Source organism: Henckelia pumila, chromosome 4 (assembly GCF_033568475.1).
Source record: "Henckelia pumila isolate YLH828 chromosome 4, ASM3356847v2, whole genome shotgun sequence".
In the NCBI taxonomy this organism is placed as follows: domain Eukaryota; kingdom Viridiplantae; phylum Streptophyta; class Magnoliopsida; order Lamiales; family Gesneriaceae; genus Henckelia; species Henckelia pumila.
Window position 1 is genome coordinate 178,300,173 of NC_133123.1, and position 23,226 is coordinate 178,323,398.

General features: G+C 38.8%; 1 protein-coding gene across 1 annotated transcript; it reads right to left on the bottom strand.

Moving 5' to 3' along the window:
* Positions 1-20,362: 20,362 nt before the first annotated feature.
* On the bottom strand, positions 20,363-21,158 carry LOC140894588 (uncharacterized). The gene is made up of 3 exons (XM_073303141.1): positions 20,942-21,158; positions 20,770-20,874; positions 20,363-20,707 (listed from the first exon to the last, which is right to left on the bottom strand). Exons 1-3 carry the CDS (start codon positions 21,083-21,085, stop codon positions 20,366-20,368), a joined length of 591 nt encoding a protein of 196 aa, XP_073159242.1. The 5' UTR covers positions 21,086-21,158; the 3' UTR covers positions 20,363-20,365.
* Positions 21,159-23,226: the final 2,068 nt, after the last annotated feature.

Here is a 23,226-nt window from a genome sequence, read left to right on the forward strand (position 1 = left end):
ACTTTACGATTAAATTGTGCGTGTAAAAATTAAATAACAATTAAATTTTTACCTCCAATCTCGAATCGAGATTATGGACACCAACAGATTACTCTGCTCTTGTTGTATATCCCAAGAACTGATGGGCGAACAATTCTTCAATCAGGTCCACGAACAGAAGTTTAATCTCTCTGATAGATTGCACTAGAAAATCTATCATAAGTTTCTACGAAGAGAATTAACGAATTTGATCCGTTAAACCAGACTGCAAATTCAAAATTCAAAAGCTGGAATTTTCGAGCAGAGAGGGAGAGGGGGGCGGCCACTTAGAGAGAAAAACAGCTAGGGTTTTCGAAAATTGTGACCTCTGTTGTGTAATTTCTGTACTGCAATAACTTATTTATAATGTGGGCTGCTAACAGCTTAGGGCCCATTAGTCATAAGTTCAAGCCTGACAAGCAAAGCCCGCATGTTCAGAAATTAATATAAAATTCATCGTGACTCAGATTGATAAACCAATTTCACCAATATGCACAGAAACCATTTCTGCATCTTTTAAAGTCAAGATAAATTTTCTGAATTCGAATTCAGTGATTTCCAAAAATGTCCATCCCTATGTCATTTTAGGAAATCTTACTCCTCTACTCTTAAATAAGAAGTCCCACTTCTTTGTTCATTAAATTTAACTCTTTAAATTTAACTATCTCAACGGGGATTAAAAATCCATTACTTGTGTGACCCTCAATGGTTCAGGGATACAGCTAGCCGTGGGCTCACAACTCCTTGTGACTCGGAACAACAATTTCCAACTTGCCCATCGAATCATGGTAAGAGCGCCTAGCAACATCGCCCCATGATTCCCTAGGTATCACTGATAGTGCCTGCAAGAACCAATAGATTTTGGTTAGCGTACAGTACGGTCCCTTCATCCAAATATCCCGATAGAATCAAAAACCATTGGTAAATCGAGAGTCGTTCTAGATTCGATAACTATGTAATGCATCTTGAAGATCAAATAGTGACATCGCATGTGTTACTAAGAAACCATTTCTTAAAACACATCATGTACTCTGGCCAGAGATTTGTCACACTAATATCTTCTCAGATTGCATAGGATATCCACACTAGCAAGTATGTGGTGAATCCTTGACAACAAAGCATCGACTCCTATATGTGTCGTAACTGCACCCAATCCCTACACCTGATGACCCCAATAGAGTCGGTAAATGAGTCAAAGTACAGTACTAGCATATAGAGTCTCAAGGGTGTTTCAAGTAGTAAGGACTAATGGTGTACAACCAAAACCACGGACTTTATCCACTCGATAAGTGATAACCACTTGGAAAGTCCGGATAGGGTAGTTCGATCATTCATCGTATGAATATCTATTTGCATGCTTTGAACATCTCTATGTTCCATACCAATGAAACGTGGTACTCGGCATCGCAAATGCTAGTCTCAATCTCGAGCGATCCTTATCCTTATTAACAGACGGTTTAATCGACTAGGAACTGTTTAGAATATACAGTGACTATAAGATGTGTTTCATGATAGCCATCCCCATGTGCTACCACATCTTACATACACTATAGTATATTCAAGGTCTTCATCTAAACATCTTATAGTATGTCACAACATAATAATATGATAAAAGATAAAGTAAACGCCATTATAAAAGTATAAATTATATTAAACAAAAGATTGTTTATACAAAGAGTCATCAAAGCCCTTAGCCACAAGTTGGCTCACCGGGCACCCACTCTTTCAATCTCCCACTTGCCCTATAGCCAACTAGTCATACTTCGTAGTCCCATTGCTTCGCGATGTTTGTCAAATAATGGTCCTGGCAAGGGCTTAGTAAGTGGATCAGTGATATTGTCTGCAGAGGCCACTCTCTCGACAGTGATGTCTCCTCTTTCCACGATCTCCCGGATGATGTGGTATTTCCTCAGTACGTGTTTGGATCTTTGATGAGACCTTGGTTCCTTTGCCTGAGCAACGGCACCCGTGTTGTCACAGTACACCGGTACTGGACCAAAAACTTCAGAAATAACGCCCAACTCTTGGACGAAATTCCTCATCCAAACGGCCTCTTTAGGAGCAGCTGATGCCGCAATGTATTCTGCCTCAGTGGTGGAATCCACTGTGGTGTCCTGCTTGGAACTCTTCCAAGAGACAGCACCGCCATTGAGCATGAACACAAATCCAGAGGTTGACTTCGAGTCATCCACGTCACTTTGGAAGCTAGAGTTGGTATAGCCTTCCAATTTCAGTTCTCTTCCTCCATATATCATGAACATATTCTTAGTCCTTCGTAAGTACTTAAGAATGTCCTTCACGGCTTTCCAATGCATTTGACCGGGATTAGCTTGATATCTGCTCGTGACACTCAGAGCAAATGCTACATCCGGTCTGGTAGATATCATCCCATACATGATACTACCAATGGCTGATGCATATGGTACATGTGTCATTTTCTCTATCTCTTCATCAGTCTTGGGACACATAGACTTGGATAGAGAAACTCCATGACACATAGGTAGATGTCCTCTCTTGGATCCATCCATTGAAAACCTTTTCAATATGGTGTCCATGTAGGTTGCTTGAGTGAGTCCTATCATTCTCTTAGATCTATCTCTATAGATCTGTATCCCTAGAATATAGGATGCCTCACCCAAATCCTTCATCGAGAATCTACCTGATAACCATATCTTTGTTGACTGCAACATCCCTAAATCATTCCCAATGAGTAAGAAGTCATCAACATAAAGTACTAAGAATGTCACAGCATCCTTAACTACTTTCTTGTACACGCACGGTTCCTCCGGGTTCTTGATGAAACCAAAATCCTTTATTGTTTCATCAAATTTCTGGTTCCAACTTCTTGATGCTTGTTTGAGACCATAGATTGATCTCTGAAGCTTGCATACCTTATGCTCGCTTCCCATGGATGTGTATCCCTCAGGCTGCGTCATATAGATCTCTTCCTTAATGTTTCCATTAAGAAATGCAGTCTTCACATCCATTTGTCATATCTCATAGTCATACCAAGCAGCTATGGCAATAAGGATTCTTATGGACTTGAACATTGCAACTGGTGAAAAGGTTTCATCATAGTCAACTCCTTGTCTTTGAGTATAACCTTTCGCCACCAATCGTGCCTTGTAGGTCAATACCTTACCATCAGGCCCAAGCTTTCTCTTGTAGATCCATTTACACCCTATTGGAACAATTCCATCTGGAGGATCTACTAAAGACCAAACTTAGTTTGTATGCATCGAATCTATTTCCGACTGCATAGCTTCAAGCCATAAATTTGAATCCGCATCAGAAATTACTTCCTTGAAGTTTCTTGGATCACATCCAACGTCGGGTTCATCTTGATCCCCTTCAAGAAGAAGACCATATCGAATAGGAGGTCTAGAAGTCCTCTCGGATCTTCTAGGTATAGGCGTGTCCATAATTGGTTCCTGAGGTGTAGGATCATTATTTTGTATTTCGGGTTCTTCTCGAATTTCTTCGAGTTCCATCATCTCGCCTTTCTTATCCAATAAGAACTCCTTCTCCAAGAAGGTGGCATTCCTTGAAACAAACACTTTTGTTTCAGTAGGATGATAGAAATAATATCCGATTGAATTCTTCGGATACCCTACAAAATAACATAAGGTGGATCGACTATCCAACTTATCTCCCACTGTCTGCTTCACGTAAGCAGGACATCCCCAAATCCTCAAGTACGAATACTTAGGAGCTTTGCCATTCCATAACTCGTATGGTGTTTTATCCACTGCTTTGGTGTGGACGTTGTTCAACAACAATACCGCCGTTTCAAGCGCGTAGCCCCAAAACGAAGGTGGAAGCTCAGTGAAGCTCATCATGGATCGAACCATGTCCAACAAAGTTTGATTACGACGCTCCGATACACCATTCAGCTGAGGTGTCATAGGAGGAGTCCACTGAGAGAGAATCCCATTCTCTTTCAGATAGTCCAAAAACTCGGTACTTAAGTATTCTCCACCTCGATCCAATCGAAGTGCTTTAATACTTTTACCTAGCTTGTTTTCTACTTCAGCCTTGAATTCTTTGAACTTTTCAAATGCTTCAGACTTATATTTCATTAAATATAAATACCCATACCTTGAATAATCATCAGTAAAGGTAATGAAGTAGGTGTGGCCAAATTGAGTACCAATTTTAAATGGACCACAAACATCTGTATGAATCAAATCCAACAGATTTTGACTACGCTCAGGTTTCCCCTTAAAAGGAGATTTAGTCATTTTTTCTTTCAGGCAGGACTCACAAGTAGGTAGAGAGTTAATATCAGACATATCAAACATGCCCTCTCCCACTAGCTTGTTCATCCTCCTTGAGGAAATATGACCTAGCCTAGCATGCCAAAGGTTTGCCGGGTTTTGACTATCGATTTTCCTTTTGTTCGTTGTTACCAGTTTATCAACATAATTTATTGGAACGTCTTTTAATTTTAAGTTATATAGATCGTTTTCAAGTTATCCATTTCCAATCAAACATTCATTCTTGCAAATATTGCAAATCTCATTCACAAAATTGCAAGAAAAACCATCTCTATCAAGCATAGAAACAGAAATAATGTTTTTAATCAAATCTGAAACAAATAAAACATCTCTCAAAAGTAACTTAAAATCGTTCTGCAAAATTAAATAAACATCTTCCACAGCTTTAGCTTCAACTCTAGAACCATTTCCGAGCCTCATCTGGGTCTCACCCATTCTAAGCTTGCGACTTCTTGTCATCACCTGCAAATCATTGCAAATGTGAGATCCACATCCGGTATCCAATACCCAAGAAGTAGTATTTAGTGAAACATTTATTTCAATATAGAACATACCCTCCGCAGTTCGCAATTGCTCTAGATATTCCTTGCAGTTACGTTTCCAATGACCGGGTTTCTTGCAGTGATGGCAAACTTGTTTAGACTTGTCCAATTTTGCATGTAACATTTGGCCTTGAGATCATGGTCCAACCATTTCTCTAGTTCGGCCAACCTTTCGGCAGTTACATCAGCCGGGGCTGTTTTCGAAGAAGCCTTTTCTAACACTTAAAAAATCTTTTCCGAACTTAGGACAATCTTAACTTATGGAATCATTCTGTATTGTTTGCGCCAGTCAACTTGTTTTGTTCGAGAATTGAAACATGTGGATTACGAAGATTCATCATAATGATATACTGAGATGAAACAGACAATTATCGATGATTGTTTAATTAATTTACTAAGACATAAAATATGGCGAGATTTATTTTATGAATCTCACTCCCACTATTTTAACGATTTCACTACCCTCTAGTGAAAACGGGAAACTGTTTTCCTTAGTGGGAACATGGAGTCCAATTGACAAACTATGGTCCCGAATAATATCAGCCAACCATAATTTTCAAAAGGTAGAGCTCAATTGCTTCCAAAGCAACCTCCACGTTTTTACCTCATGTCCAATAAGGGCCCAATAATATGACGCCGTTTATTGTGACATGTCAAAATAACCCATCAATATTAAGTTGTGATGGACGGTCGCCATGTGGATCCCCCAATAATATGAGCCGATCCCATGGGAGTTCCACCCAACTTACAACATTTGTCGATCCAATGTACAGCTTTCCGACGAACGGGCCCCCCCAATAATATGAGCCGGATCGTATCCGCGGGTAGCATCTCATACATTGATCGTTGATGGAAGGTAGGAACATTTAAACAATATTTAAATTTCCTTTATTTATCTTGATATCAATTTTAAATCATATTTAAAATGAGGGATTTTAATTTTGAAAAATTTGTCTCATCATTTAAAATTTGTATGCTTGCGGGATTCATACAATTTAGTCTAAAACATGCATACAACGATAATATCATATATTATATAGGATGATCGATTCCATTTCTAATCGACCCGTGGTTGCCAATCACGAGTCTAAGTCCAATCCTAGGTAATATGCAGGTATGTAATGCAATCCTATTACATTGAGCTTCCAATTTACATTTCTTCAGTCTTTATTGTCTGCTGGGCCCACCTCCGTCTTCAAATCTTCATCTCCCACTAAGTCTAATGTATTTACAATAAATAACTATGACAAGTAGGGGATACATTTTAAGGGGTGGGAACGGGCCATAAACCAGGCACACTTTTATTACATATGACAATTCATATTGGGCCATAAACCAGGCCCATTAATAAATCCAACAATAATAAAAACAAATGTAAATTCCTAACATACATCTACAAAATTGGTCATGGCAATCGATCATCCTTATCCAATAATATTTAATTCAAAATTAATTTATTGGATAACATGCAATGGAAATTAAATTAAAAGGATAAAATCATATTCCATATATAAAATCTTATTTTACATACAAAATCATATTTTATCTTTTTATCAAATAAAATCATATTTTACATATAAAATCCAATTTTATACATAAAATCATATTTTACTCAATATTTCCATAAGATCATATCTTATCATCAATTGTACCAAAAATAATTAATTTCATAAAATCTGATTTAACGGATAAAATCTATAAATTTTCCAAAAATTCAAATTTATCCAAAAATCAATTTTAAAATTTTCGGACTCGAACAATTCGATCCGACGCCTCGTGGACCAATCAAAAACAATTTTCGATCGGACCAAAAATAGAATTTTAACATATTAAAATTTTAATTTAAAATAAAAAATTAATTTTTCCCGGGCCGCCCGGGACGATCCCGGGCAGCCCGCGCCCCAAAGGGGCTCGGGCCGGGCAGCGTCGTGCCCTGCCCTGGGCAGCGACCATCGCTGCCCGTGTTTTGCCCGAAAAAATAAATTTTATTTTTTTAAAAAAAATTTATTTTGTTTCAAAAACCGAGGCTTAAAAATTTTTGTACAATCGATTAATTTAATCGCTTGATCTGAGCAACCTGGCTCTGATACCACTGTTGGAGAACGGTGATCAGATCATTCAGAATTGATACCCGGTGCAGCGGAAGTTTTAAAATTTTATATGGAACGATTCCATAATAGGTATCAAAACTTTACGATTAAATTGTGCGTGTAAAAATTAAATAACAATTAAATTTTTACCTCCAATCTCGAATCGAGATTATGGACACCAACAGATTACTCTGCTCTTGTTTTATATCCCAGGAACTGATGGACGAACAATTCTTCAATCAGGTCCACGAACAGAATTTTAATCCCTCTGATAGATTGCACTAGAAAATCTATCATAAGTTTCTACGAAGAGAATTAACGAATTTGATCCGTTAAACCAGACTGCAAATTCAAAATTCACAGGCTGGAATTTTTGAGCAGAGAGGGAGAGGGGGGAGGCCACTTAGAGAGAAAAACAGCTAGGGTTTTCGAAAATTGTGACCTCTGTTGTGTAATTTCTGTACTGCAATAACTTATTTATAATGTGTGCTGCTAACAGCTTAGGGCCCATTAGTCATAAGTTCAAGCCTGACAAGCAAAGTCCGCATGTTCAGAAATTAATATAAAATTCATCGTGACTCAGATTGATAAACCAATTTCACCAATGTGCACAGAAACCATTTCTGCATCTTTTAAAGTCAAGATAAATTTTCTGAATCCGAATTCAGTGATTTCCAAAAATGCTCATCCCTATGTCATTTTAGGAAATCTTACTCCTCTACTCTTAAATAAGAAGTCCCACTTCTTTGTTCATTAAATTTAACTCTTTAAATTTAACTATCTCAACGGGGATTAAAAATCAATTACTTGTGTGACCCTCAATGGTTCAGGGATACAGCTAGCCGTGGGCTCACAACTCCTTGTGACTCGGAACAACAATTTCCGACTTGCCCATCGAATCATGGTAAGAGCGCCTAGCAACATCGCCCCATGATTCCCTAGGTATCACTGATAGTGCCTGCAAGAACCAATAGATTTTGGTTAGCGTACAGTACGGTCCCTTCATCCAAATATCCCGATCGAATCAACAACCATTGGTAAATCGAGAGTCGTTCTAGATTCGATAACTATGCAATGAATCTTGAAGATCAAATAGTGACATTGCATGTGTTACTAAGAAACCATTTCTTAAAACACATCATGTACTCTGGCCAGAGATTTGTCACACTAATATCTCCTCAGATTGCATAGGATATCCACACTAGCAAGTATGTGGTGAATCCTTGACAACAAAGCATCGACTCCTATATGTGTCGTAACTGCACCCAATCCCGACACCTGATGACCCCAATAGAGTCGGTAAACGATTCAAAGTACAGTACTAGCATATAGAGTCTCAATGGTGTTTCAAGTAGTAAGGACTAATGGTGTACAACCAAAACCACGGACTTTATCCACTCGATAAGTGATAACCACTTGGAAAGTCCGGATAGGGTAGTTCGATCATTCATCGTATGAATATCCATTTGCATGCTTTGAACATCTCTATGTTCTATACCAATGAAACGTGGTACTCGGCATCGCAAATGCTAGTCTCAATCTCGAGCGATCCTTATCCTTATTAACGGACGGCTCAATCGACTAGGAACTGTTTAGAATATACAGTGACTATAAGATGTGTTTCATGATAGCCATCCCCATGTGCTACCACATCTTACATATACTATAGTATATTCAAGGTCTTCATCTAAACATCTTATAGTATGTCACAACATAATAATATGATAAAAGAAAAAGTAAACGCTATTATAAAAGTGTAAATTATATTAAACAAAAGATTGTTTATACAAAGAGTCATCAAAGCCCTTAGCCACAAGTTGGCTCACCGGGCACCCACTCTTTCAATGGTCAGAAAAGATCTCGAAAGACTCACCATACAGATAGTGATGCCAGATCTTCAGAGCAAAGACAATCGCAGCTTTCAAGATCATGAACCGGATAACGAGTCTCGTGCGGTTTCAGCTGCCTCAATGCATATTCCACCACATGCTTATGCTGCATAAGAACACAACCCAAGCCTCGGTTAGAAGCATCACAATAGACTGTGAAACCTCCAGTACCCTTCGGAATAGAAAGAATTGGAGCACTGGTCAGTCTCCTCTTCAGATCAACAAAGCTAGTCTCACAATCTGCAGTCCAGACAGAAAGCGCATTCTTCTGAGTTAGCTGGGTAATTGGCTTGGAAATAGATGAGAAACCCTCGATAAATCTGCGATAATAACCAGCTAAACCCATGAAGCTTTGGATCTCAGGTACTGATGTCGGTCTAGGCCAATTCATAACCGCGTCAATCTTGCTGGGATCGACAGAAATCCCATCTCCTGAAATAATATGACCGAGAAAGACAACTCGATCCAACCAAAATTCACACTTAGACAACTTAGCAAACAACTGCTCAACTCGCAAAATCTGCAGTACGGTCCTCAAGTGCTCTGCATGGTCAGTACGGTTCTTCGAGTAGATAAGAATATCATCGATAAAGATAATGACGAACTCATCTAAATAATGCTGAAAGTTACGATTCATCAAACCCATAAAAACCGCGGGAGCATTAGTCAAACCGAACGGCATGACTATAAACTCAAAATGATCATACCTCGTTCTGAATGCGGTCTTAGGAACATCTTCCTCTCGCACTCTCAGCTGATGATAGCCTGACCTCAGATCAATCTTAGAATAGACAGAAGAACCCTGCAGCTGATCAAAAAGGTCATCTATTCGGGATAAAGGATACTTGTTCTTAACTGTAGCCTGATTCAACTGACGGTAGTCGATACAAAGCCGCATAGAACCATCCTTCTTCCGAACAAACAGAACAGGAGCACCCCAAGGCGATACACTAGGTCTGATGTATCCCTTGGCAATCAAATCTTCAAGTTGCTCCTTCAACTCTCTCAGTTCAATAGGTGCCATATGATAAGGATCTTTGGAAATAGGTTGAGTACCTGACACCAAATCGATGCTGAATTCGATCTCTCGAATAGGTGGCAATCCAGGAACATCTTCCGAAAACACATCAGCAAAATCTCTAACCATCGGTAAATCTAACAAAGCTGGGCTAGATTTCAGTACATCAACTGCATAAACCAAAAATCATTCTGCACCTCTCTGTAACAAACGAGTCATAGATAACACTGAAATCAAAGGAATTCTAGATCGAGAACCCTTACCAAAGAATTTCCACTCGTCTGCCATTTCAGGTCTGAAACTGAAAACTTTCAGAAAACAATCGACTATTGCCCTGTACTTGGTCAAAGCATCTATACTGACAATACAATCTAAAGCTGACAGTCCAAGCACAATACAGTCGAATTCTAACAAATTCCCCTCAAAACAAAGTTCACAGTTCTTGACTAGTCTGACAGAAACCATTCCTCCACCCAACGGTGAAGTAACAGCTACTATAGTAGGCAACAACTCAGTAGGCAAGGCATGCAATAACACAAATTTCTCAGAGATAAAGGAATGGGAAGCACCTGTATCTATCAAAACATGAGCAGAAGAACCAAAAATCGAACAGTTACATGCTATAACATCGTCAGGTGCTGCCTGAGCCTGATCCTCTGTCAAAGCAAAGACTCGTGCCTGCTGTCTCAGAGGCTGGTTTGCACTAGAGTTACATCCCTGTCTATTCTGCTGCTGAGGCTGGAAAGAGTGCACTGCAGAAGACTTCCACTCGGTTTGAGCTACAGGTCAAGATGAACTTCCACTCTGAGCTCTATCTCTGTTACGCTGAGGGCACACCTTAGAGAAGTGTCCCAGTTGCTGACAGGTGTTACAATTACCAAAGACTCCCACACATTGATCCGGTGAGTGTCTTCCCCCACACTTACTGCAGTACATGGCTGAAGATCCAGAACTCTGCCCTGAACCGAATTGCTTGAAACCACTGGAACTAGAAGAATTGTTCCCCTGTCTCTTGAACTGTTTACCTCTTGCTTTGTACTGATCCTTTCTGTTTCCCCCACTGTTTCCACCTTCATACCTTTGCTGCTGGTTCTGATGCTGAGGTGGCAGATTCTGATACTGAGATGGTTGATTCTGATACTGCCTCTATTGCTGAGGTGCCACCTGATTACCTCTCTGCCTCCACAAGCCTTCTTCTGCTCCCTTTGCGCGATTCATGGCATCCGCAAAGTTGTTAGACCTGTTGGTGTTTACCAACGTGAAGACGTCGGGGTTCAAACCATTGATGAAGTGATCTGCCTTAGCTTCTTCATCTCCGGCAATTAGCGGTGCAAAATGCAACAGACTATCAAACTTAGCCACATACTCTTCAATGTTCAGATTCCCTTGCCTCAGATTGGAAAACTCTGCTCCCTTATCTTTGCGATATGAGATAGGGAAAAACCGCTTATAAAACTCAGATTTAAAAAGAGACCAAGTAACTTCCGTACCTCTACTCTCCATTGCTTTCTTCGTCATGATCCACCAGCTCTTAGCAACCCCACGGAGCTGATGAATGACTAACCTGATTCGGCGGTCATCGGTGTAGTCAATGGAATCGAACAACTGATCGATATCATCCAACCAACTCTCGCAGTCAACTGGATTTTCTAAACCAATCAGCAACGGCGGATTAAACGACTGAAACCTCTTCAGCAAGGTTTCCATAGGCGTTGCTATAGCATCCATCTCAACCGTTTCAGTACTAGCTTGCTCGGTTGCGGAAATAACTGGCGGTGTGTTTCTGTTTATCCCTCGACGAGGACCCATCTAAATAACAAAGGTTAGGGCACAAGATATCTTAATCGCTACAACTGGTGCCCTTTACAACCGCTCAAAAAACCGGATACCAGTCGATGACATAAGCAGTTATATCTCAAGTAGATCATGCTTTATAAAAGTAAATCACATAACCATGTAATTCAAATAATTCTCAACAATAAAGCATGCTCACATGGAATTAATTATACAGCTAAAATAATTCAAACACATGCGAGGAGCCAATACACGCAGACTCGATCTACCCCACTCATTCTAGCTCAACCAAGAATCTTATCGCTCTGATACCACTTAATGTGAGACCTCATTTCTAATCAACTAATCTCGGAAAAAACAACCGATAAGTAAACGAGAAACCAAGATTAGAAGCAACCAATGACTTTTTTTTTATTTTAAAAGAAGGCTCGTGCGCCCGCGCCGAAGCTTCGCTAAAACCAGCGCACCCACGCTCTAAGGAAGCGCGCCCGCGCCGATGCTTCGCAAAAAAACCAGCGCGCCCGCGCTCTAAGGAAGAGTGCCCGCGCCCTTTCCTCGCAAAGAGGCCGCGCGACCGCGCCGTCCTCTCGCCCAGAAATATTAAGGCATCGAAATAAACTCAACAAAACCTAAACACTTGCATTAAAAGTATTTGACAAGCCAATAACAATACAAGAAAGGTTTAGGAAAGAGAAACATTCAATTCGGTAGTACCTACATCGATTCTTGCTTACAAAACAAATACGAGAAGTTCGAATGACTAAACATGTTCGCAAAACATAACTAGATTGACATGCTGATTCGACTTCTAAACGAGTCTCACTTCTATCTCTTGCTCTTGACGCTAACCAGGTCTATGCTGACTTGATCCTGTCCTTCCTGTTGCCAAGTACACATACAAAACAAACCAACAGCCGGATAAACCGATGAGAATGATAATCCCAGTAAAATCAACATATCAAGTAATACAACAATAAACCTTCTTTCAAGACAACAACAAAATCAATAACAACGTAATGAAATGCATGTCTTTAAACCGGGATATCAAATCTGATAAACGAGGGATTGCTGTTGTGCTTTTGGAATCCCGAGGATGAGATCATGTGACGACTCACCGATTTTCCCAATCGAGGTGGTGCCACATATCTCACTCCTCTAGAATTTGAGCAACCATAATGAGTATGCTAGCACTAGGCGATACGACTATGACCTAGGCCACTCAATCATAGTTCCCAAACGTCCAAACAAAAAGGGCGGTTCTGCCCGCTGAAATCAACGTAGGCTCAAGATGAATGCATAGCAGAAACATAAAAAATAAGCCACATAGTCAAAAGCAAAATCAATCAACAAGACACAAGTTCCTCATGCTAGAACAAGTGTAGATGCAATATGTGATTTGAAAGGGAAACTCGAGAACCAACTGTCCCGAGTATGCTATCCCGCTACGATTACTGCTTTTACCTTTAAATGTCGTAGATCCAACTCCGAACATGCTACAACAAAATATTGTATCAACAACTATACAACCTAAACAACAAACAACGGTTCAAGGAAATCTCTTTACCGTTCTTCGTCCAACTCTCGACGAACAATGCTGCTAGCACAGGGCTCGACAAACTCCAACGAATCTGTACGAATACAAGAGTTGATTAACAACAATGATCACTCACAATCCAAAGCTTCAATCAATACCAAAATGGTTCGAAATCTCCAAAACTCAAACCGACGGCATAACGGCTATAAACTGAACAAACCGGAAACGCAGACAACAGTTCAATACCGATATAACTTCATATCAATGCCCAAAACAACAATAACAAAGCAAACCCATCAATCCAAAAATCCACATTTTCGAAAATGGCTTCCAAAAATCATAACAAATCCGAACGTCGCTCTAATTCAAAATCGACAGATAATAAACGATCAGAACTCTGTCAAGAACAACATACTCGAATCTCAAACGATTCTAACAACATCCAAAAACTAGAATGTATCCGATCGTAGAAGAACTTACAATATAACAGAGCTCTCACTGCAGTGATCGATAATCTGCCTTTAGAAATAAATTCCAACGGCCGGATCGAGCTCGGACTGGATTCTGAAAGCTTGAAGAGGCGTTTCCCCAAGCTTCAATGGAAGAAAATGATGGAAGGGAAGAAGGAGAAGCAAATGAGACTAAGTCAAATCTCTTCCAAGTGTAGATAATATATTAAACTCAATATTTGTGTTTTAGTCCCTGAAATATCCAAAATTTGCAAAAAGGACCCTGATCAAAATCAAGTCGGCTCTTGAACTCTGTAATCTCCGATTAACTCAAATAAACTCATTTAAGATAAAAACGGGGCGTTACAAGAGAGGTCCATGTTGAGAGGGCCGTCCTACTCTACGTTCTTGATATTCAATTACCGGTGAATGCGGGGCGTGTGATACACAGTCAGATGAGGCATTCCATCACTACGAGGACGGCGGGTCTCTACTTTCCGATGATTATCACGCAACTGTGCTTGCGCGCTGGGGTGCCACAGAAAGAGTGGGTGCCCGGTTAGCCAACTTGTGGCTAAGGGTTTTTATTACTCTATGTATAAATAATTTTTGTTTAATATAATTTACATTCATTAATGGCATTTTTTTTTCTTTCTTCATATTGTTATATTGTGATATACTATTGATGTTTTGATAAAGACCTTGAATATACTATAGTGTAAGTAAGATGAGATAGTGAATAAAGAGAGATCACTATTATGAAACACATCTTATAGTCACTGTATATTCTAAACAGTTCCTAGTCAATTGAGCCGTCCGCTAATAAGGATAAGGATCGCTTGAGATTGAGACTAGCATTTGTGATGCCAAGTACCACGTTTCATTGGTAATGGACATGGAGATGTTCAAAGCATGCAAATGGATATTCATATGATGAATGATCGAACTACCCTATTCGAACTTTCCAAGTGGTTATCACTTATCGAGTGGATAAAGTCCGCGGTTTTGGTTGTACACCATTAGTCCTTACTACATGAAATATCATTGAGACTCTATATGTTAGTACTGTACTTTGACTCGTTTACCGACTCTATTGGGGTCATCAGGTGTCGGGATTGGGTACAGTTACGACACATATAGGAGTCGATTCTTTGTTGTCAAGGATTCACCACATACTTGCGAGTGTGGATATCCTATGCGATCTGAGGAGATATTAGTGTGACGAATCTCTGGCCAGAGTACATGATGTGTTTTAGGTTACTCGGTTTTCCTAGTAACACATGCGATGTCACTATTTGATCTCCAAGATGTAATGCATAGTTATCGAATCTCGAACGACTCTCGATGCACCAATGGTTGTTGATTCGATCGGGATATATGGATGAAGGGACCGTACTGTACGCTAACCAAAATCTACTGGTTCTTGCAGGCACTATCAGTGATACCTAGGGAATCATGGGGCGATGTTGCTAGACGCTCTTAACATGATTCGTTGGGCAAGTCGGAAATTGTTGTTCCGAGTCACAAGGAGTTGTGAGCCCACGGCTAGCTGTATCCCTGAACCATTGAGGGTCACACAAGTAATGGATTACTAAACCCCGTTGAGATAGTTAAATTTAAAGAGTTAAATTTAATGAAAGAGAAGTTGGACTTCTTAACTAAAAGGGAGTGGAATTTCCTAAAATGACATAGGGATGAGCATTTTTGGAAATCACTGAATTCGGATTCAGAAAAATTATCTTGACTTTAAAAGGTGCAGAAATGGTTTCTGTGCACATTGGTGAAATCGGTTTATCAATCGGAGTCATGATGAATTTTATATTAATTTCTATAACAACGGGCTTGGCTTGTTGGGCTTAAGTTATGGATTGTGGGCCCTAAGGAGTTAGAGTTCTAATACAATTATAACTTAATCTAGTCTAGAAATTATCTATAAATACATATGTAGTGTTCGAAAATTGATACAATTAATTCTAGCAATTTTCGAAATTCACATAAAAATAATTCAAGGGGATTTTCGAAAATCCTCTGTCCCTTTTGAGAAAATTCGGTCAGTGATTTTTGTGAAAAATTACATTCCGAATTAACAGATCAAATCTGTTTATTCTCATCGATAAACATCTGATTGATTTCTAGTGCAATCAATCAGAGGGTTTCTGTTTTCTGTTCGTGGACCTTATTCCGAAGATTGATCGTGAAGCCATCGGTTCTCGGGATATACAAGAAGAGCAGATTAAATTCTGTTGGTATCCATAATCAAGCTGTTTCTTGAATAGGTAAAAATTTAATTATGATTTTATTTTTACTTGCATAATTTAATCGTAAAGTTTTGATACCCATGATATGGAATCGTTCTATATCGAAAAATAAAAATTTTTAAACTTCCGCTGCACCGGATATCAATTCTTAATTGATCTGAACACGTTTTCCAACAGCCACATCGACCCGACGAAGAATGGTTACAACCCATGCGTCCTATTGACGGCGCGACTATCGATGCCAAATGAGAATATCGGAGGAGCCAGTTCATGGTAGACGATCAATTTGTGCCAGTGCCCGACCCACTACGCCCTCCACCGCTTCCACGCCGAACCACTACTGTCACGGTTCGAGCGTTGGCCAATCAAGCCCAATATCAGAATGCTTTCAATGCAGCAGTGGCCTCGAATTTTCAGGCCTTGGACTTTATTTGTCGAGGCATTTCCGAGCGGCTCGGGATTGACCCCACCACATTGCCCCCAGCTATCCCATTTCCACAGCCTTCCGACTTTCAAGGCACCGATCCTGTCCTACCTCCCGAGCATGAAGAGGAAGATGCCGCCGACCATTGAACTAGGGGAGTTTTGCTTTTCATTTGTCGCATAGCATATTGTTTCGTTGATTTTTTGTGTTTTGTCTTGTAATGCATTGAGGACAATGCTTAGGTTAAGTGGGGGGGGGGGGGTTCATTGTTTGCATTTTGCATTTTGTTTCTTTTGTTTTGCATTTTTCTTGTGTTGTTATGCATCGTATTTTTGTGTTGTCGTTTTTGTTGTTCAAATGCATAAGTTGAGGATGAGTTGTTAGCCTATGATGAGATAGTTGAAAAATGATGATTTTTGAAAAATTTTACTCTTGATTGGACATGAGAAACCATAGGTTGATTGTTGAATATTTTCAAGCACGCATGTTTAACCAGTGAAGTGTAGTGATGTATTAGATATCGTGGATGTCTGTTGGACCATTGCACGACAATAGGTGTTTGTGGAACTTGATGGTTCTTAAGTCTTGATGATCATGTTGATTTAACATTTACTCTCTTGGGTATTTTTAGAAGTAGGAAAAGAAAAAAAATCAGTTTTTATAGCATGTTTATGAAGTAATCAACCCCATCCGGGTTGCAAGCAAGATGTTTGAAATCCTACTCATCTTGTTTGTGGCTAAGTCTGCGGAAAAAATAAAATGGGGTTTAGCCTTGAAAAAAATAAATTAGTAAGGCATTAGTTCCATCCGGGCATGAAATATGTTTGAAATCCTATTCACTATTTCATAGCTAAGTATGCGGATAATTATTGGGACTGCAAAAGAAATCGCAAATTAGTGCTTAGTTAGCTTGAGAGATTTGTGTTTTGTTGATGGATTGTTGGGAGGAGAGTTCTTGATTGTGATACTTGCACTGAATTGTTATAGGTCGGCGAACAGTCTTGAAGCTTTGTCTTTTGAAGTTGCATGTAGCTGGGGTAACATGGCACACACACACATTCGCATTCGACTGAAGGTGTATCATTGATGATTGAGAGTAGCTATGAACTTGTTTTTGGATGAAAGTGGTTTTCTCTGAGGCTAAATTTTATTCATAATCGTCCTTTCTTATGTGTTTGTCCTGTTTCATTTTGTTTTTACATGACTTGCTCGAGGGCGAGCAAGGATTAAGTGTGGGGGTATTTGATAGTCGTGTTTTGTTTGCATATTTTGTTGTTATTTTGTTGGTAGTTTGCATGCATTTAATTGTTTTTGTTCATGTTTTATCTTAGTTTTGTCTTTTGCATGCATTTATATTCATAACATACTCCCGGGTTTAATGTGTAGGAGATTTCAAGATAAAGAAAACGAAGGCAGAATATTGGTTTTTTCCATGCGATCGATCCCCCGAACTCAATAGGATCGAGCGAGGTATCCGGATTATGAAGGCAGAATTTTGCATATTTCCATGCGCTCGATCGCACGTACTCAGCAGGATTGAGCGCGGGCCGAGAAGTTGAAAACAGAGAAATGCATATTTTCACGCGATCGATCGGGCGTACTCCATGCGATTGAGCGCGCGGGCCTGTTCGGAAATTATTTTTTAATTTTGGAAATTTTGTTATTTTGGACTCTAGGTTTTATTAGACTCTTAATTCTGTTTTTAAGGATTTATTATCAGATTTCGAGACTCTCTCTTGGAGGCTAGGTTTTGTTCCTCAATTTCTTCTCTAGTTTTCTTCTTTTATTTGAATTTTTATTGATTTGGTGATGAATCGTTGTAGCTAAATCTTTTAATACTTGGTTGAGGGAGACGAAACCTTGATATATTTTATTCATGAGATTCGATTCGTAATGTTTGTATTGCGAACGATAGCTAAATTAAAATTCAAATCCGTAATTGTTTGAACAATCTAATTTGCGAAGAAACTACGTTTGATATTTTCTGCTGTTGAGTTTATTAAATCGTAGGATCAATTATTGACTAGGCTAAATACAACCGCTGGTGTTTGTGTTGTTTAGGTTCGTCAGTTTTACTAGTTTGAATGCTACCGTGGATTTAAATCTAGATTGTTGTTATCGGGTTAATTCATTGGTAATGGTTAATTTAGAATGCTGTTTTCTAATTAACTAAAATTACGATGAAATAGGAATTTAGTTTTCAGTGACGAATATTTAATAGGACTAATTATTTTTAGGGAATCGATGATTGAATGAATGAATATCAAGGGTGTAGTCGACCGATACCAAGTCTCGTCTCTTATTGATTTCTCCAAGTTTATTATTCAATCTTGCATGTTAGTGAATTTTCATTGTTTAAAATTTTCAGTAGTTAATCTCAAACTTCAAAATCGCCTTTTATTTATTTAGAACACATTAAATTTACCTTTCCTCGTGGGAACGATCCCTACTCACACTACTGCATTATTTGTTTATCTGATTGAGTCGGATAATTTGGGCGTGACACGATTAAGCACTATCATTGCTCGTGTAATCGAAACTCTATATATATATATATCCTACGATCCTTAATTGCCATTATCAAACCAAACCCGATATATATACAAAACTTGACACCTTTCACATATCTTTTGTTTTCAAGGACCATATATATATATATATATATATATATATATATATATATGTATATATATTCGATCATAAATTATTTTTAGTTGGCATGTGCAATTTAAGTAAGACCAATATTTATCAACCCGTAAAGACAAACAATCATGCTAAATTATACAAAATATGTACTATTATCTTAATTTTTGGTATCTCAGCCCTCACCAGACATGCGGTAAGCTTCTGAATTTAGCGGGTTTTTTGCATTCGAACCCCCTGTGAAAGTTCTAATTGTCGTAAAACCCCCTATGATAAATCAATTGGCTTATTGCTCCTCGTGATTTTAAAACTTTGGCACACGGCCCCCTTCAACTGGTGGTGTGAGTACACGCGTTGTACATGCGAATTTTTATTGATTTTTGGTACTTTTTGTACATGGTCTGACTTAATTGCCCTTTATTATTTTCTTTTTTTATTGTTTTCTCCTTCTTTCACAAGTCGTTGGGTTTGTTTGGCTGAGTAGGAATAATAATTGAAGGCAGCATCAATGGAATCTCAATCTCAAAGCCGATGCAGAAAATCCACGAAGCCTAACTTGGATTTAAGGTATCCGAACACACCAACTTGTTTCTGCAAGATTTTGGCCGATATCAGGGTTGTGGTTTCTGAAAAAAAAAAATCAAAAGGAACGTTGTATTACTGTTGTGCGAAGAATCATTGTGAATTTTTTCGTTGGTGTAAACCTCAAAGCTATAGCTAGCTACCAAATGGAGGTGAAGGTGAATCATTTGGTGACATAGGTGTAAGTTATAGTAGCTACGATGGTGTTGAGAGGCAAGATGAAGAAGCAGAAGTTCTGTCCAAGGTGCAAGAGACCAAGAACGATTCACTTTCCACTACAAGTGCTTCACTTTCCACTGGATATGTGCATGTTAGTTGGGTTGCTGCGATTTTCTTCCTCTTGGTGCTCATCGTTCTCTTGGTCAAGTGAAGCGTGTATTGTATTTGAATGATGTTTGTACTCTTTTAGTTTCTGTCAACTTGAATTAGGCAGATGAATGTAATGTAATGTAGTTAATTTCTGCCATATTTTGTTGTTATGAATGAAGAAAGTTTGATTGTGGTAATCAATATTTTGTATTTCCTTTGTTAAGGTTAGCTTAATGTGGATTTGGAAATAAGATTGCAATAAACATTGTATGATCATAATAAAATGGTAACAACACAAAATGACACCAAATATAACAATCTGGATAATGGATCAAAATGGTAGTTTGCAATTCATAAAGTACCAAAACATACACCAAAAACTCAAAATACAAAAAATTGCATCATGTTTGTTCCATCTCATCTTAAAAGAGTAGCATATCCAAGACATATATAAAAAAACTAGCCAGAATTCTTTCATTCCAAAAACTCTACTACCAATTATTCCAGACAAACAAGAGCATATCCACATCTGAATTTTTCATCTTAAAGCACTTGCACTTGAGCTTGCATTTTTTCCTCCAACATGAGCTGTTGCACTAGATCTTGCACTTCTTCCTTGTGTTGAACCATGGATAGTGGCAGTTGCAGCTGCTTTAGAGATACCTTCTCCAGTTGCAGCGGCTCTTGCTCTAGCTCTTGAACTTGCACTTGCACTAGCACTGGCACTGACACTAGCACTAGCACTAGCACTAGCACTGACACTTCCATGTAGATTGTCCATTGCACTGTATTGAGTATTGGGTCCTCTTCTTACCCTTGAATGACAATTTGATGCTCTGGTTGAAGATGCTTGAGGAAAGCTTTCAGCTTTCTGTGTTACCTGCCATAAATTTTAAAAATTATATACATAAATACATGAACACAAGCTCTATTGATAGATACCTGAGGATTTGTATTTGGAACATGGCTTGCTAGCCTCCTTGGTGCCTGTCTTGGTACTGTAGATGACTGTGTTTCTGGGCCTTCAGTTCTTTGTCCAGCAGCTCCCTATAATTGAAAGTTTGGTCAAAATGTTTGAGAAACATTGTATTGGAATATCTGAATCGATTGTTACCTTGCACATTTTTGATTTTGGATGAACTGGATTTTTACAAGTTGCTCTGTTGTGTCCAAGCTCCAAGCACTTTGAACAAGTATGAGTGAGTCCCTTTCTTGTAGACATGCTACTGCCACCCTCATCTGCTTCTCTTCTTCTCATTCTTTGAGGTCTTCCTTTCTTTCTCTTATATATTGGTGCATTCAATGGTTCACCTTGTGTTTTGCACCAATCAGCTTGTCCAGGCACGACATGAATCATGTGTGAATAAATCCTCAAATATTCACTCTTGCTATAACATTTATCAACAAAATCCTCCAATTTCTGTCTATTGTCACCGATGGCAGTGCATGCATGAGCACAAGGATACCCACAAAGCTGGAACATACCACATGTACATGTCTTCTTGTTCAAATCAACCACATATTGACTAAGTACACCTTGAGAAGACAAGCACTGGATTTGGAATTCATTTTCCCCACAGTATATTGCAAAAAAATTTCTGGAGAAATTTTTATTCTTATTGATCCTTCTCATTATATTGGGACAAATCTCACCAATATGGAGAAATTTTTATTCTTATTGATCCTTCTCATTATATTGGGACAAATCTCACCAATATATCTCTCTATTCCAATTTTCTTCTGTTGAATCCTCTTCATCATTTTATTCCTTATGCACTCCAACATTGTTATTATTGGTTTGTCCCTAGCCTCCAAGATCGAGCTATTGAATGATTCACACAAATTGTTCACTACTACATCTGACAAACAAACAGTGGGAAAATGACTTCTAGCCCAATGAATCGGTGGAATATTTTGGAGCCACTCATAAGCTGTCTCATAACTAGAATTTATCTTTGGATCAATTTCAAAAATCTTCTTCATGTGAACATCAAACTCATTTTTATTTGCGGTAGTACCAGCTTTCCAAAACAGACTCTTCAATTCTACTCCCCTGTATTTTTTTTTGAAGTTTTGATACATGTGTCGTAAGCAATACCTATGATGAGAATTAGGCACCAAATCCTTCAAAGCCTCAATAAGACCCTTTTGTCTATCTGAGATAAAAGTCCATATATCCTCTCCCAAACCTCCTATGTCTTCTAGCAACTCACTTAGAAACCAAGTCCAGTTTTCGCGGTTCTCTACTTGTACTATAGCCAATGCAATAGGAACCATGTTGTCATTACCATCCCTACCAACAGCAGCTAATATCTGTCCACCATGTACTGTTTTCAGAAAGCAACCATCAAGTCCAATAATAGGCCTACACCCTGACAAAAAACATCCTTTCATTGCTTGCAAACTGTAATACAACTTATCAAAGGTTGGTGGCTCAAAGTCTTCTTTCTTCCTAATTATAATCTTACTGCCTGGATTATATTTCAACATTGTCTCGCAATAATCTCTAAGCTGGTACTGGACACCATCAATCCCTCTTATCTTCTGAAGAGCAGCCTTCTTTGCCCTTAAAACTTTCCAATAACCAACTTTCACTGCACATTTTCTCAATATTATATTCTGTAGTTGATCGATCATGATATCTGGATTATCTCTTACAATATTTTCAATTCTTCTGCCCAAGTACTTGTAGCTAGCAAATCTGTTGGTATGAGTTCTTGCACAAGTGTGAGCTCCGTTGATTGTTTTGATTTGGAATGTTGGACCACCTTGAACCAGTGAAGCATGAATCCTCCAATCACAACCGTGTTTACAAACACCGGTTATCCTACTTTTCTCATTATTTTTCAACACCAACTCATAACCCATTCTAACCATGCAATCTCTAAGAACCTCCCTGAACTCTGTTGCATTCTTGAATTTCATACCAACCACAAGTTTGAAATCCTTCATATTCTGCCCCTCTTTATAAGTTGGATGCTTAGGGCCATCATTATCAGATCCATCAAGACTAATGAGGTCATCTTCCTCACCATCATCACTTGCCCAGTTAGCTGCACTATTTGAATCTTCATTCCTCTTTCTCTTCTCACAAACTTTGCTCTTACCTTTGTTGTCTTTCCTAATCATACTCTCTCTCATCCCTTCTCCTACAACACCTTCTTCAGCAAAAATATCCTCTTCATCACTCCCAAGAACACCTTTCAACATTTCATATGTTGAATCATCATCGGAACTTGACTTCTCAACTCCAACTGAATAGTTTTCATCTGAAGAATCATAAAATTCACTGCCATCACTAATCCCTTCATGAATGTCATTGTAGTGATCATCAAAGTTACATGGCTGTTGATTGGAAGCATTGTCTCCAACATTTTCAGTAGGATTTGGTTCAGATTC

Excerpts from the sequence above, each read along its gene's own strand:
- LOC140894588 (XM_073303141.1), bottom strand. The coding sequence starts at position 21,085 with ATGAGAAGAAGAGAAGCAGATGAGGGTGGCAGTAGCATGTCTACAAGA. Across the intron at positions 20,875-20,941 it reads CAAAATCAAAAATGTGCAAG|GGAGCTGCTGGACAAAGAAC; the intron begins GTAACAATCGAT and ends TTTCAATTATAG. Across the intron at positions 20,708-20,769 it reads TTCCAAATACAAATCCTCAG|GTAACACAGAAAGCTGAAAG; the intron begins GTATCTATCAAT and ends AATTTATGGCAG.